Source organism: Macaca nemestrina, chromosome 5, assembly GCF_043159975.1.
Source record: "Macaca nemestrina isolate mMacNem1 chromosome 5, mMacNem.hap1, whole genome shotgun sequence".
Classification (NCBI taxonomy): Eukaryota; Metazoa; Chordata; class Mammalia; order Primates; family Cercopithecidae; genus Macaca; species Macaca nemestrina.
In genome coordinates this window covers 11,819,297-11,844,868 of record NC_092129.1, presented here as the reverse complement: position 1 = coordinate 11,844,868, position 25,572 = coordinate 11,819,297, and the positions used below count along the sequence as shown (strand labels likewise).

General features: G+C 43.3%; 2 protein-coding genes and 2 non-coding genes across 4 annotated transcripts; 1 reads left to right on the top strand and 3 right to left on the bottom strand.

Annotated features, from left to right (window-relative positions):
• The first annotated feature begins 432 nt into the window (after nt 1-432).
• On the top strand, nt 433-14,785 carry LOC105492020 (acetyl-CoA acetyltransferase 2). The gene is made up of 9 exons (XM_011758847.3): nt 433-588; nt 1,365-1,499; nt 4,951-5,132; nt 6,382-6,499; nt 10,868-11,011; nt 11,849-11,971; nt 13,036-13,190; nt 13,913-14,023; nt 14,395-14,785. Exons 1-9 carry the CDS (start codon nt 534-536, stop codon nt 14,563-14,565), a joined length of 1,194 nt encoding a protein of 397 aa, XP_011757149.1. The 5' UTR covers nt 433-533; the 3' UTR covers nt 14,566-14,785.
• Nucleotides 14,235-25,430, bottom strand: LOC105492021 (t-complex 1). Its single transcript, XM_011758848.3, has 12 exons — nt 25,185-25,430; nt 23,855-23,940; nt 23,539-23,667; nt 21,687-21,784; nt 21,179-21,289; nt 20,475-20,656; nt 19,764-19,890; nt 16,706-16,881; nt 16,204-16,327; nt 15,652-15,844; nt 15,386-15,549; nt 14,235-14,995 (listed from the first exon to the last, which is right to left on the bottom strand). Exons 1-12 carry the CDS (start codon nt 25,246-25,248, stop codon nt 14,779-14,781), a joined length of 1,671 nt encoding a protein of 556 aa, XP_011757150.1. The 5' UTR covers nt 25,249-25,430; the 3' UTR covers nt 14,235-14,778.
• Nucleotides 16,011-16,142, bottom strand: LOC112428521 (small nucleolar RNA SNORA20). The gene has a single exon (XR_003020506.2). It is a non-coding gene; the product is annotated as a small nucleolar RNA SNORA20 (small nucleolar RNA).
• On the bottom strand, nt 21,380-21,519 carry LOC112428522 (small nucleolar RNA SNORA29). The gene has a single exon (XR_003020507.1). It is a non-coding gene; the product is annotated as a small nucleolar RNA SNORA29 (small nucleolar RNA).
• Nucleotides 25,431-25,572: the final 142 nt, after the last annotated feature.

Sequence of the window (25,572 nt, the reverse complement as noted above, 5' to 3'; positions counted from 1 at the left end):
ACCGCCAGAGCTGATCTTCGAAGGCCAGAGGGCGCCAGACCCACGGGGGCTCGCACCGAGACGCTCCCAGCAAGCCCCGCACGGGCCGGGCTCTCACTCGAGATTCTCGCCCGTGGGATTCCAGTCCTGGGCTGAACGAGAGTGAGTCTTTTGTCACACCCCACTCTTTACTGTTTCGAAAAACTCTAAGGTTAAAACAAAAAAGCCCAAAACGTCAAGACGGGGGACTCCAACACTGGGGTGTCTAGAAACACTGGGGTCTTCAGAAGCTCTGCACATGCGTCCGAGGTCCCCGGTTCTGCCCGCAGCCCCAGACCCCAACCTCACTTCCGCACTGCGCCCCTCGAGCCTCGGCCCGCCCTGGCTCTGGCCTTGCGCCTGCGCACAGTGGGATGCGCGAGGAGGTGGGGGGCAGGGGGCGGGGCTACCTCAGGTCCCGCCCGTGGCGCGGCCTGTGGGCTGCGAGGAGGAGCCTTGCCTAACTTGCAGGCAGCGCAGGGCAGACGGCGGCAGGAGAAGCGGTCGTGGGCAGGATGAATGCAGGCTCAGATCCCGTGGTCATCGTCTCGGCGGCGCGGACCATCATAGGTGAGCGGCCGGCGGGCCTCGCGCAGAGTCCAAGGCGCCTGCTGCTTCGGCAGGAGCGCCGAGGGCCGGACTTGTGTAGGAGAGGAGCGTATGTGGAGGAAGCCGCTCAGGCCAAGCCTGGAGGACCTGCGGGATCCTTGGAACCCCGGGCCTCCCGCGTTCCCTGACCTGGCGCGACAGCCCCACCTTCTCCTCTCCCGATGTGCGCACTCCGTCCCTCGTGCTCTGATTGGCTCCCAGGGTAGAGCCATCGCATGGCCTGCGCCTCCCATTGGTTGGCGTAGGAAGGCGTTCTTCTGCGGGTCCCCTGATTGGCCGACTCCGGGAGGCGCCATCGGTAATGCCTGTGGCAGGGGCGGAACTGCTAGGTGGTCTGAGCCGGGCTTTGGGCTGGGGTCGGGCTGCCACACAATGGCTGGAAGTCGCGACTTCGTCTCCTTCGTGCCACATGGTTTTCAAAGCCCTTGATCCGCCAGTTCCTTTTGTTTGGGAACCATGGGGCCGCATCCAGTCCTTCGGATTTGGGGAAATAGAAGGGGTACAGCGGCGTCCCTAGGCCGTTCCGAAGGTCGCTTGTCTGGCCCTCGGCCACTGCGAGTCCTGGCACCCACCTTGACCTTTGCTCAGACCAGCAGGTGTGGGAACGTGTGGGAGGAGGGGCACTGCCTCCTCGCGGTGGCCTTGCCAAACAGCGTCATGAGGCCCCGCTGCTCCTCGGTGGTTTCTACATTACCCACAGGTTTGTGATGTCGGCGCTCTCCGCCTTTCTACTGCAGGTTCCTTCAATGGTGCCTTAGCTACTGTTCCTGTCCAGGACCTGGGCGCAACTGTCATCAAAGAAGTCTTGAAGAGGGCCACTGTGGTTCCAGAAGATGTGTCTGAGGTCATCTTTGGACATGTTTTGGCAGCAGGTAACTCTCCGTGATTCCAGGAGAAGTCAAGCTTATTAGAAACAGCCCATAAACGCGCACACACACACACACACACACACACACACACACACACACACACTCTCACTCAAGTTCTTGCCTCCATGCTTTTGCTCAGAGTTCCCTCTGTTAAGATTCCTCTTGTGGCCCCTTCTTCCAGCCCTGTCAGTAGCTTCTATCCAGTTTGAGACTCAGCTTCTTGGCCAGGCAGGGTGGCTCCCACCTGTAATCCCAGCACTTTGGGAGGCCGAGGAGGAAGGATCACTTGAGGCCAGAAGTTTGAGATCAGCCTGGGCAACAAAGCAAGACCCTGTCTCTACAAAAAATAAAATAATTAGCCAGGCATGATGGTCTGTGCCTCCCAACTACTGGAGAGGCTGAGGTGGGAGGATCACTTGAGCCCAGGAGTTTGAAGCTGCAGTGATTGTGTCACTCACTGCATTCCATCCTGGGTGACAGACTGAGACCCTTTCTCTAAACAAACAAAAAGACTTCGCTTCATTAATATGCTTTTTGTGAATGAACTTAGACCACTGACCTATACTGCCTTTTCATTCTTAAGACGCAGGGCCAGCCAGGCATGGTGGCTCATGCCTGTAATCCCAGCACTTTGGGAGGCCAAGGCGGGTGGACCATGAGGTCAGGAGATCAAGACCATCGTGGCTAACACGGTGAAACCCTGTGTCTACTAAAAATACAAAAAATTGGCCGGGCGTGGTGGCGGGTGCCTGTAGTCTCAGCTACTCGGGAGGCTGAGACAGGAGAATGGCGTGAACCCGGGAGGCAGAGCTTGCACTGAGCTGAGATTGTGCCCCTGCACTGCAGTCTGGGTGACACAGTGAGACTCCGTCTCAAAAAAAAAAAAAAAAAAAAAAAAAAAAAAAGCAGGGCCAGCCTGATGCATTGGAAAGTATGCCTGCTCCTCCTTATTACCTCAGAGTGTCAGTCATTCACCAAAAACTTATTCAGTTCCTCCTGTGTGCCCCATATTGTGCTTAGTGCTGGGAGTATGGCTCCAACAATACAGGTAAGTTCCCTGCCCCTCTTAGGACTCAGTTCTGAGCTTGGAAAATAGGTGCCACATCATGCCCCTTGCAAATGGGGCATAATACTCCCTAGAGGAATATAACTGAGTCCTGAGAGTGCCCCCATCTTCTGATTCTTTGGGTTTCAACACTCCTAATTAATTATTATTATTATTTAAAGAGACAGGGTCTTACTCTGTCATTGAGGCTGGAATGCAGTGGTGTAATAAATCAGAGCCCACTATAACCTCAAACTCCTGGACTCAAGGTATCCTCCCACCTGAGCCTCTGGAATAGCCTGGATTACAAGAGCAGGCCACCACACCTGGTTAATTTTTAAAATTATTTTGTAGAAGTGGAGTCTCTGTCTGTTGCCAAGGCACGTGTGCAGTGGCTGTTCACAGGCACAATCATGGTGCACCATGGCCTTGAACTTCTGAGCTAACTGGGACTACCGGTGCATGTCTACTAAGTTTAAGGCTTTTAAAGCACTGTGCTGAGTGCTTTCCTTTCATTACCTCATTTAATCTTCCCCACAAGTCTGTTATATCCTATTATCTTCATTTTACAAATGAATAAATGAGAGTTTGAGAGGTTAAATGACTTACCAGGGTTGCAGTTTGAAGTGGAGCTAGCACTTGAACTTAGATCAGTCTTATTCCTTAAGCCAGATACCTTCTACAATCATGTAACAAATGTTTATTGAGCACCTACTTTGTGCCAGGCACTATTTTAGCAGCTGGAGATAAGCAGTGCTCATATCAGACAGAAATTCTCATTCTCATGAAGCTCATAGTATGCTAAATGTTAGCATTATTAATTATGTTAGCACCTCATTTTTTTTTTTTTGAGATGGAGTCACGCTCTGTCGCCTAAGCTGGTGGAGTGTAGCCGTACGATCTTAGCTCACTGCAACCTCCGTCTCTCAGGTTCAAACAATTCTCCTGCCTCAGCCTCCTGAGTAGCTGGGATTACAGGCATTTACCACCATGCCCAGCTAATTTTTGTATTTGTAGTAGAGACGGGTTTCACCATGTTGGCCAGGCTGGTCTTGAACTCCTGACCTCAAGTAATCTGCCCCGGTTGGCCACCCAATGTGCCGGGATTACAGGCGTGAGCCACTGCTCCCAGCCTAAGGCACTGCGCCCGGCCTGTCTTTTTAATATGTATGTGATCCCGCATATATTTTCAGTCTCAAGTAACCTTACCTGTTTTTAGTTTCCAGCCTAATCCCAGATTGATAACATTGTGATGAATATAATCTCTAAGTTTTTGTCAGTAACTTATATGCTAGTTCTTCCCCACAAACTCACCAAGGAAGGGTGGTAGGTATGAATATATCTGAAACTTGGAATAGAGTAATCACTGTATAGACATTTACCGTTGACTCTGATAACAGACAATGGTGATTGAGAATATTTGAAACTTTTAACTCCATTCTATTCTGTGCTACTTTAAGTAAATTATGTATTTTTTCCCAACTAAATGAAGTCCCGTAGTTGAATTATAAAAAGGTATTTGTGTTTCAGTACTCAGAATAAGAAAAAAAAGGTATTTGTGAATTCTGAGTTTGTATATATCTTGTTATATAACCATTTAAGCATAGTGTGATGGATACTAAGCAAGAACAGAACTGCTTATTGTCAAAGGTTTTCCTTTTTAAGTAACCTCTTTTCTTCTCAAGTGTCTTAAGCCATGATCCTGGGAGCAAATGGCGCTAGTTAGAAACACTGATAATGCCTAGGTTATATCCTGTGTTTATTAGACATAGGTTTGATAATGCTTATTTAAGCCCTATCTTTTTTTTTTTTTTCCTTTTTTTAAGACGGAGTTTCACTCTTGTTGCCCAGGTTGGAGTGCAGTGGCGCAATCTCGGCTCACCACAACCTCCGCCTACCGGGTTCAAGCAATTCTCCTGCCTCAGCCTCCCAAGTAACTGAGATTACAGGCATGCGCCACCACGCCTGGCTAATTTTGTATTTTTAGTAGAAACAGAGTTTCTCCATGTTGGTCAGGCTGGTCTCGAACTCGCGACCTCAGGTGATCTGCCCTCCTTGGCCTCCCAAAGTGCTGGGATTACAGGCGTGAGCCACTGCGCCTGGCTATTTAAACCCTATCAAAAGATGAGGATGACACCTCTTTCTTAAGGTATTAATGACTTCTTTATGGAGGAGAAAGCCTACATCTATGAAATACCTACAGAGCAGCACAAGACAGTATATATTCAAGGGCTAGAGTATGACAGGTGGAGATTGTAGACAGGCCTTTTTGCCTCCAGTGGGCACTTACCTGACCTGTAGGCTTTCAGAAGTGGCAGGTAACCCAACTGGTAATTTTACACACACTTTCACTGTGACATTTTGTCTTTCTCCCTGATTGCTAAGAGTTCTCTGTGTTCCTCTTTCTAGGCTGTGGGCAGAATCCTGTTAGACAAGCCAGTGTGGGTGCAGGAATTCCCTACTCTGTGCCAGCATGGAGCTGCCAGATGATCTGTGGGTCAGGCCTAAAAGCTGTGTGCCTTGCAGCCCAGTCAATAGGGATAGGAGACTCCAGCATTGTGGTTGCCGGAGGCATGGAAAATATGAGCAAGGTAAGGCCTCTCTGATGAGATGGCTTTCACTGACCTCACACCAAGAAACTCATGTCTGTGCCAGAACAGAGTAAACTGATGCGTATCAAAGCTGGAACCAGTGAACAAATGCACAGAAATGACAACCTTGATCCCTACTTGAATGTGAATTATTCTTCAGTTTGGGTGGGAAGTCTAGGTTAATGAAAAAGTTTATCAACCAGTGTGATTGGAACCCAATATACTTTTTCTAAACTATTAATGAAGCATATAATATTTTCTGAATTAAATTCATAATATTAGTTGCTTGATGTCCTTGGTTTTAAATTTCTTTCCCATTGTGAGTAAAAGGCAAAACACAAATGTTGCCACTTACCTTCTTGGTGCCCTTCTCCAGTAGGTTTGCCAGGCACGATTTGTTTCACCAAGTTCCATACCTCAAACTGGCATAGCGGTTGAAAGAAAAAGTATATTCCCTCCGTCCTACTGAGGCAGCTCAGGGGCTGAGCAGCACATTCCCTAGATAGAAGCTGATTCAGCCCAGCCATTGCTGAGGTTCAGGAGGAGGCAGGCTAATGGTAGCAAAAATCATCGGAATGATTTTGATGGGATGAAACTGACATCTGTGTAGCACTTTACCAGGTGCTCTTGTACATGTATTCACAACAGCCCCACATAGGGTAGATGATATCATTCCCAGTTTACAGGTTAGGAAACTGAGGCCCAGAGCCAGCATTCAAATACAACTCTTCCAACTGGAAGTCCCATCAATAACTCTTTCCATTCTAATATACCTGCGATTGAGTTGGTGAGAGTTAAGACTGGCCGCTACTCAGAAATCCCTCCCCATCATTTAGTTAGGCAGCCTGATTATTCTCACTGTAGATATCATATCATCCATTAAAATGGGAAACACATTGCTGGCTTTACTTAAGCCCTTAGAAGGTTTCTTCATTTAACAGATAATTAATTGCCTCGATGGAAAGAATAAATGGGACTCTTAAGGAAACAGGACACAGAATGGGTAGTTTTGAGGGAGAATTGGAAATGGGTAGGTAGGAGACTAATGGTTCCCAACAACAGGAAAGATGAAGTCTGCTAACTCCAGGGGTCTTTAGACCCTGGCCTGGCTGAGAACCTGGAACTGGGGAGAAGCGCTGCAAAGGGGCCTAGATGAAGACTTAGGAAATATTAGATAGTTTTGAGTTGTGGTCTGGGGAAAAGACTAATTACAACTAAGCCTAAATCCATTTTTATTTCTGACTTCTAGGCTCCTCACTTGGCTCACTTGAGAACAGGAGTAAAGATAGGTGACATGCCGCTGACTGACAGCATACTCTGTGACGGTCTTACAGATGCATTTCACAACTATCATATGGGTATTACAGGTAAGGCAGACATAGCTGAAACTTTATTCACTTTGAAAAGGTTAAAAAGACCATATAATCATCTGCTTCTTAGGTGCTTTCATCCTTATCGCCAGAGACTGTCTTAAGGATTTTTGTATCTCTTCTTTGATTAACTGAAGTGAAGTGAGTATTCTCTTCTTTGTGAACCCTTGATTATCAGAGAATGTTAGAAGTGGGAAGTACCTCAGAGTTCTTCTGGATCACCCCGTCATTTTACCAAATGAAGGAACAGGGCCCACAAATAGTGAGAGGTAGTAACAGAGATAAACCAGTTTTTGTTTTTGTTTTTGTTTTTTTGATACCTAACTGTATTTTTTGTACTATACAGTTGGGTTATTGGTCATTCATGTTGAAGGGTCCTGTGGTCTAGGTTTAAGGCAAAGCAACTGGGAAATCAAAGGAACTCATTTCTTTAGTATACATGTAAAAGTTAGGAAACAGAATAGACATTTTAGAGTTAAAGAATCCAACCCTGAGAACTTAAGCACCTTGCTCCAATGCTTGCAGCAGTGGTTCTGGTTCCATGTAACATATAAATACGTGAAAAAGGTAATAGGGAAAAGTACAAGATTCCAAGAAGAGGGAACTGTGTGCATGAATGCAAGGAAGGAAGGAAGGGCTTAGAGATATGGGAAGCAGTGAGAAGCTCAAGGCATCTTGGCCACTTCTCAATTTAGAGCCACAACAGAGAAGGCTATAAGAACACAAGCAGACCATGGAAGATACTGTGTGACCAACTGCCTCAACCATAACTAGAGGTGGTCATTAAAAATGCTGATCCCGAGCCCTTTCCAAGGTGTACTGTGGATTGAATTGTACTCTTCCAGCCTCCAGAACTGTGAGAAAATAAATTGCTCGTTTAGAAAAAAAAAAAAAGCGGCCGGGCGCGGTGGCTCAAGCCTGTAATCCCAGCACTTTGGGAGGCCGAGACGGGCGGATCACAAGGTCAGGAGATCGAGACCACAGTGAAACCCCGTCTCTACTAAAAATACAAAAAATTAGCCGGGCGCGGTGGCGGGCGCCTGTAGTCCTAGCTACTCAGGAGGCTGAGGCAGGAGAATGGCGTGAACCCAGGAGGCGGAGCTTGCAGTGAGCCGAGATCGCGCCACTGCACTCCAGCCTGGGCAACAGCGTGAGACTCCGTCTCAAAAAAAAAAAAAAAAAAAAAAGAAAAAAAAAAAAGCTCAGGTCATGATGGAGTAATTGACAAAGATTAGACTTCCTACTATAAACAAGTATAAAATTTGTGAAAATATATGAAGCCACTGCTTTCAGGTTTTGACTAATACTCATGTAAGACCGAGATCTTGAGAGAAAGGAAAACCCCACGGTCACTGTCTCTACCTGGGACACTTCCCAAACTCATGGAGAGGCAGAGCCTGAGCTGGGAACAGCGGTCTCCGTGACCTGAAGAGGCAGAGAATTTGAGGCTTCTGAGATGGCTGGAGTTTGTGGGGCAGAATAAGAGGGAGAAGAAAAAAAGAACCCCAGAAATCTGCAGAAGGGTCCCCTTAAGTCTTTGATCAAATACTAAACTTGTAGATAACAGCTTATAAGGCCTAGTAGAAAAGAGCTACAAGGGAGAGGTGAACTGGAGATTTTATAGATGATAGCTTTTATAGGGTGCAGTGGCAGGTGCCTATAGTCCCAGCTACTAGGGAGGCTGTGGTGGGAGGATCACTTGAGGCCAGCAGTTTGAGGTTGTGTAGTATACTATGATTTTGCCTGTTAGTAGCTGCTACACTCCAGCCTGGTCAACATAGTGAGTCCTCATCCAAAAAAAAAAAAAAAAGAGGAAGAATAGCTTGGTAAGTAAAAACAAGACATGGAACGCAAAGCAATAACTTTTTTATTTTTTGGTGGAGACAGGGGTCTCACTCTGTCACCCAGATTGAAGTGCAGTTGCTCAATGTTGGCTCACTGCAACCCCCTGAGCCACCTCAGCCTCCTGAGTAGCTGGGACCACAGGTGCACACCACCATGCCTGGCTAATTTTTTGTACTTTTTGTAGAAATAGGGTTTCACCATGCTGCCCAGGCTGGCCTCAAACTCCTGAGCTCAAGGGATCCTCCTGCCTCAGGCTCCCAAAGTGCTAGGATTACAGGTGTGACCCACCACACCTGACCAATTCTCACATTTGTAGAAGAGAGTTACAAATATGGAAAGAGAGAAGAATGTAGCTTGTGGTGTGAGGTTGCATTTTGGAGAACTCAAAATGCAGTATGAACTCAAGGTGAGTGTGTGTGCATATGTAAAATTATAAATTACACATATGGAAGTTTCTACTGAAGAGACCTAGAAACAATGACAAACCATTCACAACAAGCGGTCCTGACACCCAGATCTTCTAAAAACATTTCTCCACTAAAAGGAACTAAGGTTGTTTGGAGAAATGACCAAATTTTCCAAGGCTGGGGAAAAAATGCTAAAAAATTAAGGACATGCTCGGGGACATGTCGAAAGTACACAGGAGGTGGCCTACAGGGCTTCCACTTTCCTGTAGTGGAATTTTGAACAATGTGAGCATCAAAGTCAGTAATGATAGTAATGGGTTATAACTGCCCAAATTTTGAACAATTTCAGCATCAAAGTAAGTAATGATAGTAATGAGTTATAACTTGTTCAATAAAATGAAAATGTATGAGTCCATCCTGATATAAATAACTGAATAAATGGGAGAAAAGGAACAGCTTTTTTTTATGGTAAAATGCAATTAATACCTTACCAATAGAAGGAATGTTGGAGTTAGAAAATCATGAATGAATGCTAAAACTAGTGGGTGAAAATATGATGGGGAAGAATATATTTTGATAATCTAAAAAGAGCCTCCCATAAATTATTGATTACTTATAAATGAAAAAATGGTACCTTTAAAAGCTAGAAACCTGGTGAATACCAAACTGTTTTAACCAAGTGATCAAAGATGACATCACCTGGGATAAACTGATTGTCATTTATGTCCTAATAAGATTCACTGAGAAGGCCAGGCGCGGTGGCTTAAGCCTGTAATCCCAGCACTTTGGGAGGCCGACACGGGCGGATCACGAGGTCAGGAGATCGAGACCATCCTGGCTAACGCGGTGAAACCCTGTCTTGACTAAAAATAAAAAAATTAGCCAGGCCTGGTGGCGGGCGCCTGTAGTCCCAGCTACTCAGGAGGCTGAGGCAGGAGAATGGTGTGAACCCGGGAGGTGGAGCTTGCAGTGAGTGGAGATCGCGCCACTGCACTCCAGCCTGGGTGACAGAGCCAGACTCTGTCTCAAAAAAAAAAAAAAAAAAAAAAGATTCACTGAGAAAAAGCATACTATCATTCAGTGGTATACCTCCCTTTTGGCAGAATCTTAATCTAATCCTGAGGAAACATCAGACAAATCAAAATTGATATCCTTAACAAAAGAACTGGTCCATGTTCTTCAAAAATATCAATCTTAGGAAGCATAGTCTGAAGAACTGTTACAGATAAAAGCAAACTAGAGAGATTGGTAGTTGAGTACAATGCATGCTTCTTTATTGGCTCCTGGACTGAACAAATAAAGGAGCTAGAAGGACATTACTGGGATAATAGGTGAAATTTGAATGTGGACCAAAGATTAGATAATAGTGTTTGATTCATGTTAAATTTCCTGATTTTTGTTTTGTTTTGTGAGACGGGGTCACCCAGGCTGGAGTACAGAGGTGCGATCATGGCTTGCTGCAGCTTTGAACTCCTAGGCCCAAGTGATCCTCCTGCCTTAGCCTCCCAAGCAGCTAGGACGGCTAGCTACATGGCACACACACCGTGCCCAGATAAGTTTATTTTTAATGGAGACAGAGTCTCACCGTGCCCAGGCTGGTCTCAAACTCCTGGGCTCAAGTGATCCTACTGCCTCAGCCTCCCAAAGTGCTGGGATTACAGGTGTGACCCACCACACTTCGCCCAATTTCCTGAGTTTTATAACTGTGCTTATGTAAAAAAGTGGCCTTGTTTTGGGGAAGTATACACTGAAATTAAAATTTAAGAGTAAAAAGGCATTGTATCTCCAACTTTCTCTCAAATGATTCAGAAAGAAAATGTTAAAGCAAATGGAGGGGAAATATACCTGGTGACTCTAGGTGAAGGAAATGTCTGTTAAGTTTACAATTATATAGAAAGGGAAGGAGAGAAGTATGACTCCTGAGAGTCTCTGCAACACTTCTAGACCCACTGTCGGTGGCAGGCAGGGCCACCCCACACAGAGCATTGCACAGGCCACCATGAGCCTGCTAGCATGTGTGGTCAGTCAGCGCTTGGTCAAATATGGGCAACTTGATCTATCAAATGCCAGTTCATGAAAATGTTGGTTTTTTGCTCTTTTTCTCCTTTCCCAGCTGAAAATGTAGCCAAAAAATGGCAAGTGAGTAGAGAAGATCAGGACAAGGTTGCAGTTCTGTCTCAGAATAGGACAGAGAATGCACAGAAAGCTGGCCATTTTGACAAAGAGATTGTACCAGTTTTGGTGTCATCTAGAAAAGGTGAGTATATCATAATGGTTTAATTAAACATCAACCTATTTATAGGTAAGAGTAACATCTAAAAGAGTAATACGTAGGAATCTTTAGAAATTATATCTTAGTTATATTTTTCAGGTTGCAAAGATATGTCCTGGATACATGAAGGTAGGGAGGGGGTATGCTGGGTTTACAGGACACGGTAACATGGGAACTGTGTCAGCGCTCAGGCACCCTTGGTTCCAGAGTGTCCATGACTGCTGTGCACGTACAGCAGGTTTCATGAGACACTGGAGCACTGGCTCATGGTTGTTAGGAGGCACCAGCTGACCTGTTTCCTGTATAGGCTCAACCTCCTCAGAAGTGGACACCCATTACTTCTCGCTGCTTCTGTGTGATCTCCCTTTCCCATTTCTAAAGGGTGGATCTTTTGGGGTCACTTGCTATTTTCTAATACAGAGTGCTTCCATCAAGCTCCCTTATTGATAACTGACATCTCTTATGTCCAGCCAGCAGTGCAGGATTGACTTTGAGACTCCCTGATCCACTCACTTGTAACCAGTCAAGTACTATGACCCAAACCATAGCAGAATTTGGCACAAACAGGTCCCTGGTAGCTACTTTCCTCAGGAAGGCCTATGGATTTGGAAAACACAGGTGTCTTATAAGGACATACTCATACATTGTTTTCATGTACAATAATTCTTGTGTGTACTTTCCTCCTGTTGTAATCAAAGTGGTTATATATTAAAACTTTTCTGCTAAATATGAATCCTCATGTTTCATGTCAGAGAAACCCACCATTCCCAGCACACTTCTGTCCCTGGACTAATCTTGAGTAATTGGTTTTCCTTTGTTTAGGTCTTATTGAAGTTAAAACAGATGAGTTTCCTCGCCACGGGAGCAACATAGAAGACATGTCCAAGCTAAAGCCTTACTTTCTTACCGATGGAACGGGAACCGTCACCCCAGCCAATGCTTCAGGTTAGATTTTCTGAAGGAAATACTTCATCTGGGGGAATACTACGTTCTATAAGGTCTACCAAGTGAATATTTTTCTCTTTATTTATATACAAAAGTACTGTTTTTTTGAGACAGGGACTCACTCTGCCAGCCAGGCTGGAGTGCAGCAATATGATCTTTGCTCACTTGCAGTCTCAAACTCCTGGCTGGGCTCAAGTGAGCCCCTGCCTTAACCTCCCAAGTAGCTGGGGGACTACAGGCATGAGCCACCACACCCAACTCATATTTATATACAAAATTATTCTTAAAACAGTTTAAGGAAACATATCATTTCTCTGTATTTGATCATTGACTTAACCTATACTGAAAGAATTAATTTGGTTTCTTGACATCCCAACTAGACTTGCAAATGAAGAAGTAAATTAGGGAACTTGTTTATCTACCTTTGTATTTTTCCAGTACCAGAAACTCCCAATACTTCCTTGTGAGGCCCGGGCTTATTCTTCCATTTCCTGTCAGAGATCTCTCCTCCCCAACTGCTGTAATTTTTTTTTTTATATATATAATTTTTTTTTCTTTTTTTTTTTTTGGAGACGGAGTCTTGCTCTGTCGCCCAGGCTGGAGTGCAGTTGTGCAATCTTGGCTCACTGCAACATCAGCCTCCCAGCATCAAGCAATTCTCCTGTCTCAGCCTCCTGAGTGGCTGGGACTACAGGCGCACGCCACCACGCTGGCTAATTTTTCTATTTTCAGTAGAGACAGGTTTCACCATATTGGCCAGGCTGGTCTCAAACTCCTGACCTTGGGTGATCCGTTCTTCTCCACCTCCCAAAGTGCTGGGATAACAGGCGTGAGCCACCACGCCCAGCCCTGACTACTATAATCCTATCACTTTCTCTAGTTGGAAAGTTTTGTGGGCACTCTAATTGCCAAACATGATTTCTGTGTATAAAGTCTGTTCAGTTACAGTAAATGCCTTAGCCAACAGGTAAAACCATTTAGCTCATGTCTTCAGGTGGTAAAGACACAGATATGTAACTGAAGTTAATAAGCACTGTAGAAATCAAGTCACTCATATTTTACAGGAATAAATGATGGTGCTGCAGCTGTGGTTCTTATGAAGAAGTCAGAAGCTGATAAACGTGGGCTTACACCTTTAGCACAGATAGTTTCCTGGTCCCAAGTGGGTGTGGAGCCTTCCATTATGGGAATAGGACCAATTCCAGCCATAAAGCAAGCTGTGAGTATAACCCTGTTCCCCTTTATGAAATTTGTCTTCCTGTTAGCCTTAAATGAGCTTATTCATGTAGTTACCTTTCCCTACCAGAAGAGTAACCAAGAGCATTTATTTCTATTTTTGACACAAGGTCTTGCTCTGTTGTCCAGGCTGGAGTGCAGTGGCATCATCACAGCTCACTGCAGACTCAAAACTCCTGGGCTCAAATATTCCTCCTGCCTCAGCTCCCCAAGTTACCTTGAACTACAGGTGCACCACCATGCCTAACTTCTTAATTTTGTAGAGACAAGGTCTCACTATGTTGCCCAGGCTAGTTTTGAACTTCTCAGTTCAAGTGATCCTCTGGCCTTAGGCTCCCCAAGTGTTGAGATTTCAGGTGTGAGCCACTACCCCCAGCCACTGAAAGCATTTAGATCATATGCTTTTTAGGGGAACTGATTCTGTTACATTACCCTTAAATACATGTAACAGATGCTACTGGTTCAAAATTTAAGACAATTTAGAATTTCTAAGGGATCTTTTAGATCACATCCTTAACCTTTTGGATGGAATGGGTGTCACTAAGGCAAAAATGTGTGAGAATGTCACTGTATTAACCTAAGAACAAACGAAAGTAGCAATTAAGAGATCAGTATCAAGCAGCATATTTCATATTTATGTTGACAAAGGATGTTTTGGCCTTTCCACCCAAGTTTAGACATCTTTTCTATGAATCTGTCTTCTAGGTTACAAAAGCAGGTTGGTCACTGGAGGATGTTGATGTATTTGAAATCAATGAAGCCTTTGCAGCCCTCTCTGTTGCAATAGTTAAAGAACTTGGATTAAACCCACAGAAGGTAAAGATGCACAAGTAACCCTGAGTGCTTACCAGTGAATTTCACAATGCTATTTTAAGATACTATCTTCCAGGTGTTGGCCATGTGGGTAATAAAGAAATACTAGTTACTAGGACTGAGTTCACGTATTTTGTTACTTCCCATGGTTAAAAAAAAAAAAAAAAAAAAAAGCTTACTTGGCATAAAAAGAATAAGGTAACATAGGCAGGGATGAATTTTCACAAAGGTGTAAATTTATTCCTAAACAGTTAAAATGAAAATTTGAGTTTGAAAGGGTAGCATGCTGATACATTAAGAGAAAAAAGACAAGTTTAGGATTTTAAACTGTGCCCACAGAAGAATAAACAATCTAAATCTTTTCTTCCCCTTAGGTCAACATTGAAGGAGGGGCTATAGCCTTGGGCCACCCTCTTGGAGCATCTGGCTGTCGAATTCTTGTGACCCTGTTACACACACTGGAGAGAACGGGCGGAATTCGTGGTGTTGCGGCCCTGTGCATTGGGGGTGGGATGGGAATAGCAATGTGTGTTCAGAGAGGATGAATTGCTTAAACTTTGAACAACCTCAATTTCTTTTTAAACTAATAAAGTACTAGGTTGTTATATGTGAAATCAGAGGACCAAAACACAGATGGAAACCATTTCCTGTATCACAAAAACCCAAGTTTACAGCTTGTTGTACTTTAATGTGTAATACTTAAGTCAAGGTACAAGACAATTCCATTTAACATTGTTATAAATAAAAGAGACATCAGATCAATCATTAAGGGCTCCAGAGTGAACAGCATCTTCATAACTTCCATGTTTATCATCTTTACTTTCTGGATGTAATTTAATAAGATCATCAATTCGAAGAATGGTAATTGCAGCTTCTGTTGCAAATTTCAAACTCTTAACTTTAACTATGGTTGGTTCAAACACCCCTGCTTGTTTGTTGTCTCGAGGTTTACCATTGCTCAAATCAAGACCAATCCTGCAATTAAGAAAGAACTATTAAAATGGCCGCTTACAACTTAATTAGGTGACCCATTAACTCCAGCATTTCATTCAAGTATTAAGCTTGATTTTTAAGTCAGACTAGAGATCTTGTAGGTTGTCTTTCTACCCAAAGCAGCAGGGAGAGATTAGCAATCAGAGTTGTTAACTAAGGCATACCAGTGCTAATAATTAGTCATTATCCCTTGAATTACAGTGACTAACAACAAATGCTTGCTGTGAAGTTTTTCATGTTAAGTAGTTGACAAGTCTGTTATTTATGTTTGCTGACATGTAACTGACTACTATCCTTTTTAATGGAAACTGTTTTGCAGAGGTTAACAAAGGGCTAAGAAGATGTCTAAAAAGAGGGAAATTGTATGCTTACCATTTTAGATTTTTACGTTCTGGGTTAACCTGAGCCTCATTATGAAAAGCTCTTAATTTTGCAACCAGATCTGTGGAGTCCTGGGCAGCATTAACTGCTAGTGTATTGGGAATAACAAGAAGTGATCTTGCAAACTCTGCAATAGCAAGCTGTTCCCGAGACCCCTAGGAAAAAAGGACAGTTAGGTGACTTCACAAAAGGGAAAAAAAATTAAAGCCCACAGCTACTGCTCTCGGGCCTCTAAGACAAGGAATAACTGTTCTTACCATGCTGGTTGCATAGTTTTCAAGGTATATGGAAAGGGCTGCTTCTACAGCACCTCCACCGGGAACCACGGATTTTGACTCCAAAACTCTCTTCACTACACAAAGTGCATCATGTAACGAGCGCTCCATCTCATCACACATGAAATCATTTGCCCCACGTAAGATAATCGATGCAGATGTACGAGCCTTAGTGCTGTTCAAAAAAAAAAAAAAAAGTGAAATTCTTGTAATAGCATTTTTTAAATGTTTTTTTTTTTTCCAACACCATCAATTTCTCCAAAAAATGGCATTTTAATAAGTCTACATAAAGTGCCCTTAAGTCCTGCCTACACAGGATATTTAGATACACTATACAGAAACAATGTCTAGTCTATGCAGAAGAGATGAAAATGGTTACTTCATCTCAATTCACAGTGACCCAATGTTATTTTATCCCACGCGTATAACTGCTCATATCACTGTGAGACTATAAGCAGCAAATAAATGGGAAGAAAACCTACTTTTACTTAACAAAATCTGTATAACTTTACAATTTTAGAAAGTAGCTCTTACTTTTTGATTAAGATCAGCTCATCATCGCAAATTCTCTCCTGTACCACTTCTTCTGCCTGTCCCAACATTGCAGCTTCAAAAGTTTCTTCACCTTCCAAATTGGCCAGGGTTGACAGAATAGTTGCTATTAAGAGTTACAAGGGATCTGTAAGTATCGCTCTTTCGTGATTTTAATATCCTTTAGACTCAGTAGCATTTGTGATAGAAGTGCTATATTACAAGTTTAGAATTTAGTTAGGCAGCACACACTAACTCCTTTTATCCTAAGATAGAACTACATCATTTTTGAAGTGAACAAATTCAGTTCATGAATTTCCAACAAACTTAATGAATTTCTCCAGTTACATGAAAAATGGCTCTATAAATGTGTTGGCAGCACAAAGCATTAAGAGGATATAAACGTTTTTGAAGCTGTTTCTTACCAATATTCCAATGTAAAAAGACCTTTGATGGGGTCAGGTATAATGAAAGTCTTTCACGTGACAGCCAGCACAAGACATACCTCCAGAAGCTTTCGCAATGCGTTTAAGGTCCCTTTTTAAAACTCTTCTAACTGCCATAGCACCAGCCTCCACAAAATACTTCAGACACATATCATCAATTCCACCAGTGGTTAGAATAACATTGGCACCAGTCGCCAGGATCTTCTGAATTCTCTCCTTGGTGATATCTGATTCTCTGCAAAGTATTTTTGTAACCCAGAGTTACCTTCTGTGATTTTTAAAAACAATTTAGCTTTAACTTCCATTAAGTATTTATCACAAGATAATCATAGACTAAATTGTATTAACCTTTGTTATCTCTGACCAGAATTTACATTAGTCCAATTCATGGAATATTAGAAGGAATTAAAAATTACCACTTAGCTCTCCCCAACCTGAATTTGAATTACTAATCGAGAACTATGGTAAAACAGGGAACACAGGTCCTGCCTGCCTTCAAGGATCCAGTGGGGAGAGGGATTACCAATCACACTCCAGGGCAAGCGTCACTAAAGTGGTATGCAGAGACTACAAGCACATAAAAGACATAAATTTAGCCTAGGAGGCAGATAATGAAGTCAAGAGGAGTCCAGGCCGAGGGCAGTGGCTCACACCTGTAATCCCAGCACTTTGGGAGGCTAAAGTGGGCAGATCACCTGAGGTCAGGAGTTCGAGACTAGCCTGGCCAACACGATTAAACACTCTACTAAAAATACAAAAAATTAGTTGGGCCTGGTGGTGGGCGCCTGTAATCCCAGATACTCAGGAGACTGAGGCAGGATAATCACTTAAACCCAGGAGGCGGAGGTTGCAGTGAGCTGAGATCGTGCCACTATACTCCAGCCTGGGCAACAAGCGCAAAACTCCTTCTCAAAAAAACACCAGGAGTCCAGAGTTGGAAGCGCAAAAGAAGACAGAACCAGAAAAGTGAAAAACCTTGTAGGTTACACCAAACAGTCTAGACACTAAGAAGCTTAACATTTTTAAGCAAGACTAGTATAATGTTATCTGCGTTTTCAAAAGGATTCCCTGGTATCAATGTGGAAATTGCACTGAATGGCTTAAGACAAGGAGATAGTAACATCAGATATAAGCTGACAGACAACCTAAACAGAAGTCAAACTTAATGGCTTGGGTGACTCCTGGAGTAAAATAAATAGCAACAGTTCGGGGGGCAGGATGCGAAATCAGAGTTCAGTTTGGGACAAGATTAAGTTTGAAGTCTCTGTTGTTACTCAGATGAAGCTCCCAGAAGGTAGTCACTTAACATCATGGAAACCACAAACTATGGGAGATACAGATTTGAAGAGACAATATGAGTGAAGCCATGTGAATAGATCATTCGAATAATTTTTAAAGTAAAATGAATTACAGATCAACCTCAAAGGCAGCTTATCTACTCAACAAGTACTGTGTGCTATACACTGTACTAAGGATGGGGCTACGATGCCAATGGAATCATTCTGTCTCTACCATTAGAGCTTACAATTCATGAGTTGTATAAACTCACAGTAAAAACTGTAGTAAGCCCCAGGAAGATAAAATACAGGAAGTTACAAAAGAATATAATTTAGATTGCAGAAGAAAGAAAAGTTTCTCTAAGAGACTAGCTTGGGTGTGTTTCTACAACAGTCTAGGCAAGAAAATGAAATGTAGGTAAATTTAATTTGGAGGTAGAAATCAAGTGGTGTTGGTGACAGATTAGGAGAAAAGGTGTTGGTAAAAAGGAGGAGTTAAGGACATTTCCTAGTTTTCTGCCTGTGTGGAGAAGTCCCCATCACTAAAATGGTCAAGAGCAGATTTGCGGTATTATCACAAGTTCAGAGACATGTTTACTTTGAGATGCATGAAAAGCATTCTATTAGAGAGGTGTGTGACTTTGGAGCTCAGAGAAACAGCTTAAACAGTCTCTGGCATAGAGAGATAATACATGAAGTCATGGGAACAAGGGGCTATTCTGGAGAATATTGTGAGATGGTGGCCCAGACAAAGCAGTATCACAAAGCATTTCAAGAAGGACGTAATCAAAGGGTTGCTAAAGGTCAAGTAAGAGGAAGGCTGAAAATGTCTTCCGAATTTCACACTAGAGACCTTAACATGCAGTCCCTCAAATGGAGAACAGGGCTGAAAAGGGATGAGAAGAAAAGCACCAGAAAAGTTTTGTGTAGTAAATCACTCATGACATCTGGCTGTAAGGATGTAGGATAGGGAGTACCTACAGCAGGAGGATGTACAAAGAAGCCTGAAGGGACAAAAGAGCCACATGAAGATTCCAGGAAAGAGCATAATTAGTAGGTATGAAAGAAGAATCAAAGACAAGGCTCTAGAGCAGAAGGAAACAGATTCTGGAACACTTACTGTAGAGCGACTGGCTTTGATGGAAGAAAGGACACTTTGTTGTATCAGGAAGGAAGGAAAAAAGAATACGCATGCAGATTGATTTAAAAGATGAGAGCACATTTCTTACCCTCGGCAAAGCTTTCTTGTAGGTTTGGTTTAACTACTGTTTAAACTATTCATTGTGGTTTTTTTGTTTGTTTTTTTAGACAGGTTCTCGCTGTCACCCAGGATGGAGTGCAGTGGTCCAATCACAGCTCACTGCAGCCTCGACCTCCTGGGCTTCAGATTCTTACCACCTCAGCCTCTCAAAGTGTTGCGATTACAGGCATGAGCCACTGTGCCCAGCCTAAACCATTTATTGTTTTAAGTGACTATTAGGCAGTCAAATCTATAGCAGTGGTCACACTACCTCCACCATTAGCTCTTCAACCACTAATATCACCTGTACCTCCAGTATCTAGCAAACAGTAGGCTACAGTCAATACCACACTGCTGAGTTCTGTACTGCTGAGGAAATTAGATTCCTGTCTTTTATATCTTTAATATTAACAGACTCATACAATCAAAATTTCACAAAAAGACAATCTTCATATAGGTTGTATAACCCCAAATCCCTCTAAAAACACCACCAGGCTAATTTTTCTGGAAGTTTAAGTAAAATAGTTTGACTTGGCTAAAAATGTTAAAGTCCTCCAAGACACTCACACTTAAAAGCCCAAAAATAATCTCTCAACATACCTCTGTCTAATTTGGTCCAGTTTTTCAGGGTCTGTAATGACCACCTGTACACCAAGCTTCATTTTTGTTTTTTGCAGGCTAAAGTCAAGGCAAGCAATTTTTGCATTTACGATTCTCTTGGGCATGCCTACAATAGAACATAAGATTAATACGTCTATCCTTAAAAGCATAATAAAGAGTACCCATAATTGATTGTATGTAAATACACAAATTTAGACTGTAATTCATTACATTTTCTCTTAGAAAAACTTTATGGCATTACATGCACGTAATTTCTTTTAATTCACATTCCTTCTAACATGTTGTATGTGCTTTAAATTACAAAAAGATGTACTGCACATAATCCACAAGTTAGTTTTTTTTGAGACGGAGTCTCACTCTGTGGCCCAGGCTAGAGTGCAGTGGTGTGATCTTGGCTCACTGCAATCTCTGCCTCCCAGGTTCAAGTGATTTTCCTGCCTCAGTCTCTGGAGTAGCTGGGACTACAGACACGCGCCACTATGCCTAGCTGATTTTTGTATTTTTTACTAGAGATGGGGTTTCACCGCATCGGACAGGCTGGTCTCAAACTCCCGACCTCATGATCCACCTGCCTCGGCCTCCCAAAGTGCTGGGATTACAGGCAGGAAGCACTGCGTCCCGCCGAAGAAAAAAAAAAGCTAGTTTTAATCTGTAGCAATCTCATTGTATAAACCAAATCCCAAACCTTACCCTGGGATCCCACCACACAGTTGAGTGCATAGCCACTGATGAGCATACTCTCCATTTGACTTCTCCCATGGGCTTTCAAAATATTAACAGAATTGACTGGATAGCGTGGCTGGCCTCTTGTGTCTGTGTATTTAATAGCAAGTACAGCATCTACTACCATGTTAGCAAAGAAATCACCATTTCTAAGCCAAAAGTTAAGGACGGTAACAGGCTTGGAATGGACAAAGGGTACACAAGTGAAAAATCAAGGATAATTTGAAAAGACTTCCTTTTAGTAACCTAACCTATTAAAGAAGCAAGCATTACGTCACCAAAATATTACATTATCACTATCTGCAATTCTTATCACTTTTAGACATGCTTTTCATTACCTTTTCACCCTAAAAAAGCAGGGAAAGCAACAGGCAATTTCAATACAGCATTACTCCTCCCTATTGATATCAATTTGCATAAAATTGGTATTTAAAATTTTACTGCACAAAATTGATTGCTGCTGCTACTACAGGCGCGCGCTTATGCACACACCCCCACTCCCGAGACAGGGTCTTGCTATGTTGCCCACATTGGACTGAAACTCCTGGGTTCAATTAATCCTCCTGCCTCAGCCTCCATAGTAGCTGGGACTACAGGCACACACCACCATGCCCATCTCAAAGTCTTACGTTTTAAAAAGCCTAAATTTTATCTGACAACCACAAGGATACATTCCAATGATTTTGGAAGACATGGATGTCTTAGCAGCATTAATCAGGCAATCTCTTCCCAGTTCATCTGTGTTAACAATTAGGTTTTCATTGATATAACGCACTGCTTCCCTGTTTAAAAGTATGGGGGAGAAAAACGTTTACAAAGTCACTACTCAAACTCTTTGCAATCATCATGCTTAACACAGAGCCAAAATGTCGTAATATCTGTTCAGCCATTTCATATAGGAGGAGGACATGAAAAAACCCTCCCTCTTCAGATCATGGCAAGTTTAATCTATCCCATAAGCATAACCACTAAAATCTATGATTAGGAGAAAATGTGGTAGTCAAATGGGAAAAAAGATACCGGTCCAAGTTTTTAACTTCAAATATTACTACTTAAATGCTAAAACATTTAAATAGAATGTTTTCAAATTAAAATTTAGTTATTAATCAAAACATTAAGACAACACACTTTACAACTATTACATCAAAAAAAATTTTCTCTCTATGCAAACAATCTTACTTGCAAGCAAGTCGATAGCCACTAATAACTGATGTGGGATGAATTTTCTGTTTGACTAATTCATCTGCATTTTTTAGGAGTTCTGCGGCAATAATAACCTGTTGAGAAAACATTCACTGATCTGAGTATGCCAGATATTCAACATGCGCAATACACATGAAATGACACTAAAATGGCCATCTATTAGCCAAAATGGTGGTGGTGAAATGAATTAACTGGTTATTAGAAACCTGGGGGGTGAAGGGAGAAGAACGCTACAAAACACTTGAAGTCCTCAATGTTACTCATAAATTCTTGGAAACTGCCACTTTAAGCAAAACAACGGACAGCAATTTCTCAAATACAGTTGTTTATTGTTAACGCTGATGGGGGGAGGAAAATTTATTTTTTTATACATCGTTTTTCCTCTTAAAGTCAGTTTCCACGAATCCATTGTGGAGTGAGGTCTTACTGTATTATAAATGCAAATGGCCAAAACTGGGTAGGAGCCAGAAAAACATTCTAAGAAACTAGTACACCCAATACAATCGTGAAAGACAACACACCTATTACCTTTAGAGGGAGTGCTCAATAGAAGCTAAACCGTGTGTGACTATTCATACGACCTATATTAGGCTATTATATTATTAAAAACAGTTCTTATAAGTTGATATGAAACAGTAACAAATACTTTTAAACTAAGAAGACTTAAAATCTTGTCAGCTTCTTATGGGAAGAAAACTACACTTGTTAAGTCACATTATCATAAGTTAGACAAAGATCATATTCATATTTTAGGAGTACATTCCATTCTTTCATGGCTGAACTTTAATCTAGAAATACATATTCCCCACAAACTATCTCGTTTCTCCAGAATTAACATCTTTCTCACCAAACAAGTGTTTCTACTATACCAGCATGCTGGATGATCTATGAAGTTTATACTGTATATCACGTTTACTGACTCGAAAAGATCACACTGTCCTATCATGATGTATTTATTAATTTCTCACACTCCTATTTTGAATTCCTGAGATTACCTGTCAGGATTTAAAAAATAAAACAGGCTTAGTGCAGCAGCTCATGCTTGTAATCCCAGCACTACAGAGGCTGAGAAGGGAGGATCACATGAGGCCGGGAGGATCACGTGAGGCCAGGAGCTCAAGACCAGCCTGGGCAACATAGTGAGACCCTGTCTCTACCGAAAAAAAAGAAAAGAAAAAAAAAAGATTTTTAATTATTTGGTTGTGGTGGCATATGCCGGCAATCCCAAGCACTCTGGGAGGCTAAGGCGGGAGGATGACTTGAGCCCAGGTGTTCCAGGCTGCAGTGAGATATGACAGCACTGCAGCACTTCAGCCTGTGCTACACATGGTCTCTTAAAAAAATAACACAAAAACATTGTTTCTCCCCCAAATTGGTAACATTTTGTTCTCTAAATAATTATACTTTAGAGCTTTCCAAGTCTCAAGGGGTGATGCGGGAGGAAACAAGATTTTTTGAGAGACCATAAAAAAATCTGTGTGATGTCTGAACACTGCCATAAAGGGAAAAATAAGCCCTCAAAACTTGTGAATACCAACATTTAAAACAATGGGGCTATGTTAAATGAACTCAAATTCTTTCCTACTTAAACTGTACAAACAAGCTATAACTACCAACTTACAAATTGTGTTTCTGAATCTGTACCTAAGAAGCTTATTTTCCCTCTTAAATGTGTAACTTCTTTTGTTTTTTCTCTTTGCTCAATCATCTGGGCATTCAGAATATGTAACTTATTTCTGACCCAGCACAAATGACCCACTTATGGCTTCAACTTTCTGAAAGTCGGTTGTTTTTAGAAAAATGATCATTCTTTAGCCAGTCTACCTACCACTGATGTAGTTCCATCTCCAACTTCTTTGTCTTGCAGATCAGCCAGCTCACAAAGAACTTTAGCTGCAGGATGTTCAACTTCCAGTAACTTGAGGATGGTTGCACCATCGTTAGTAATGGTCACATCCTAAGAAATTAGCAGGAAAAAATATGAACCACTCATAGAAATCAACACAGCCCCATTATAATACACATTCACCTTTAATATCACCTTCCAGTACCTGGATTCTGATAAAATCAAAGAATGAACACAGCAAAACACTGAAAATAGTTTTACTTTAAGGCAACTAACAAAACAGTTAACGTGTACTTACACCGATATCATCCACCAGCATTTTATCCAAGCCAACAGGACCAAGAGAACTTTTTACAATATTGGCAATCGAAGCTGCAGCCATAACTGTAGACAATTAAAAACACAAATAAAAAAGAAATAAGAATCCACAACTCTGAAAGACAGTAATTTCAGCCTAAAGGTAAATGACATCCAACAGCCCCTGTATTTCCCAAATGTACAAATCTGCGTTATTTAAAAACCACCTACTAGGAACCTAAATGGGGCGGACACTGTGGCTCACAACTGTAATCCCAACACTGAGATGCTGAGGCAGGAGGATAGCTTGATGCCAGGAGTTCGAGACCTCCTTGGGCAACACAGCGAAACCCATTTCTACAAAAAATAAAAACAAAGCCGATGTGGTGGCGCGGGCCTGTGCTTGGAGACTGCAGTGAGCTATGCTGGCACTCCCGTCTGGGCGACAAGTGGGACCCCGTCCCTAAATAAAGCGAGCCTATTTGGCACAGCTTTGATGAGGGGGTGGAATCTGATGGCGGGAGAAAAAAAGTAATAACCACAATTTCATGTTCTGCCACTTCGTACAGCTATGCCAGCCTTTTCCTTCAGATCCTGCAAGTTTTTTGCTCATTAAAACTCTTTTTATCTGTGAGGAGAGAAATCGGTAGCCAACGGGGAAGGTACTTTGTTTACGAAAAAAAATTACGAATCTATCAAAAAACAGTGCGCTCTGTAGGTATACAAAGGCCCGACAGCAAACGCTCTGCTAAGTTGGCGCTGCCGTCTCCTGGGATCAACTGCACTCCAATGGCGTTTCCTGTGCTAACTCTACTTTAAGATGCTATCAACCGAGAGAGAGCCGGACGCCGGGCGCCCGACCCCGACTGCAGCTACGGGCGGAAAGGGCACCGGGCTCATCCGCAGGGGCGCGGATGAACCTACTTTTTCTGGTAAATGGTCCTGAAACGAAACCCGGCGTTTAACATGGACGCTCAAGGGGCCGCACTGAAACAAAAGAGGATGCGAGGCGTGGCCCGCACGTGCAAGTCCGGGAGGCCCGCTTTCCCGCGGAGGGGCGCGTTTCCAGCGCCGCCCCGGACACCACATCCACGCGGTGCCGGTCTCAAAACCCTGCTGCGCGCTCCGGGGCTCCTCCCCGCTGTGGGGAGAGGGGTCGACAGCGCCCTGCCCCAGAGAACGGCAGGTGGGCCGGGTCCGGCTGCGGGGCCTCGAGGCCCTTTCTGCAGAGATAAAGGAGAAGAGGCACGAAGCGGTCAGCCGGGGTCCGGTCGCGATGGGACTCGGCCCTCCCAGCCCGCCAGCCCGACCCAGGCCCGGCCCTCCCTTACCGTTCTGGGAGCGGATCGCTTCCCCAGTGCTGCGGTCACCGAACACGGACAAAGGCCCCTCCATCTTCGCGGCAGCGATACACGTTGAATTCTGCTCACAACGCGGGCGACCAGTATCGCGGTCCCTCGGCTGACCGGCGACCACAGCAGTGGCTGCGACGGCGTGGAGGGTACCCGAGCGATGCCCCAGGAGCTGCTGGGTAACACCGCCCTACCCGCTTCCCGGCTGCCCCGGCCCGGCCGCGGGGCACGGCGGGAAGGAAAAAGAGGCGGGGGCAACAGGAAGAGAAACGGGAGCGTGCCGGAAGTGAGGCTCTAGGGAAGGGGCGGGATCGGCATTTTTATCCAATTAGATAGCCGATGGGAAGGGCGCGAAAGCGGAGAACGG

What these genes read in the sequence shown, in the direction of transcription:
- LOC105492021 (XM_011758848.3), bottom strand. Translation starts at nt 25,248, where the DNA reads ATGGAGGGGCCTTTGTCCGTGTTCGGTGACCGCAGCACTGGGGAAGCG. An exon ending in CTGTGTGGTGGGATCCCAGG is followed by an intron (nt 19,891 to 20,474) that starts GTAAGGTTTGGG and finishes GTTCTATTGTAG; the next exon opens with GCATGCCCAAGAGAATCGTA. An exon ending in CATTGCGAAAGCTTCTGGAG is followed by an intron (nt 16,328 to 16,705) that starts GTATGTCTTGTG and finishes AACTCTTAATAG; the next exon opens with CAACTATTCTGTCAACCCTG.
- LOC105492020 (XM_011758847.3), top strand. Translation starts at nt 534, where the DNA reads ATGAATGCAGGCTCAGATCCCGTGGTCATCGTCTCGGCGGCGCGGACC. An exon ending in GGCGGCGCGGACCATCATAG is followed by an intron (nt 589 to 1,364) that starts GTGAGCGGCCGG and finishes TTTCTACTGCAG; the next exon opens with GTTCCTTCAATGGTGCCTTA. An exon ending in TGGACATGTTTTGGCAGCAG is followed by an intron (nt 1,500 to 4,950) that starts GTAACTCTCCGT and finishes TCCTCTTTCTAG; the next exon opens with GCTGTGGGCAGAATCCTGTT.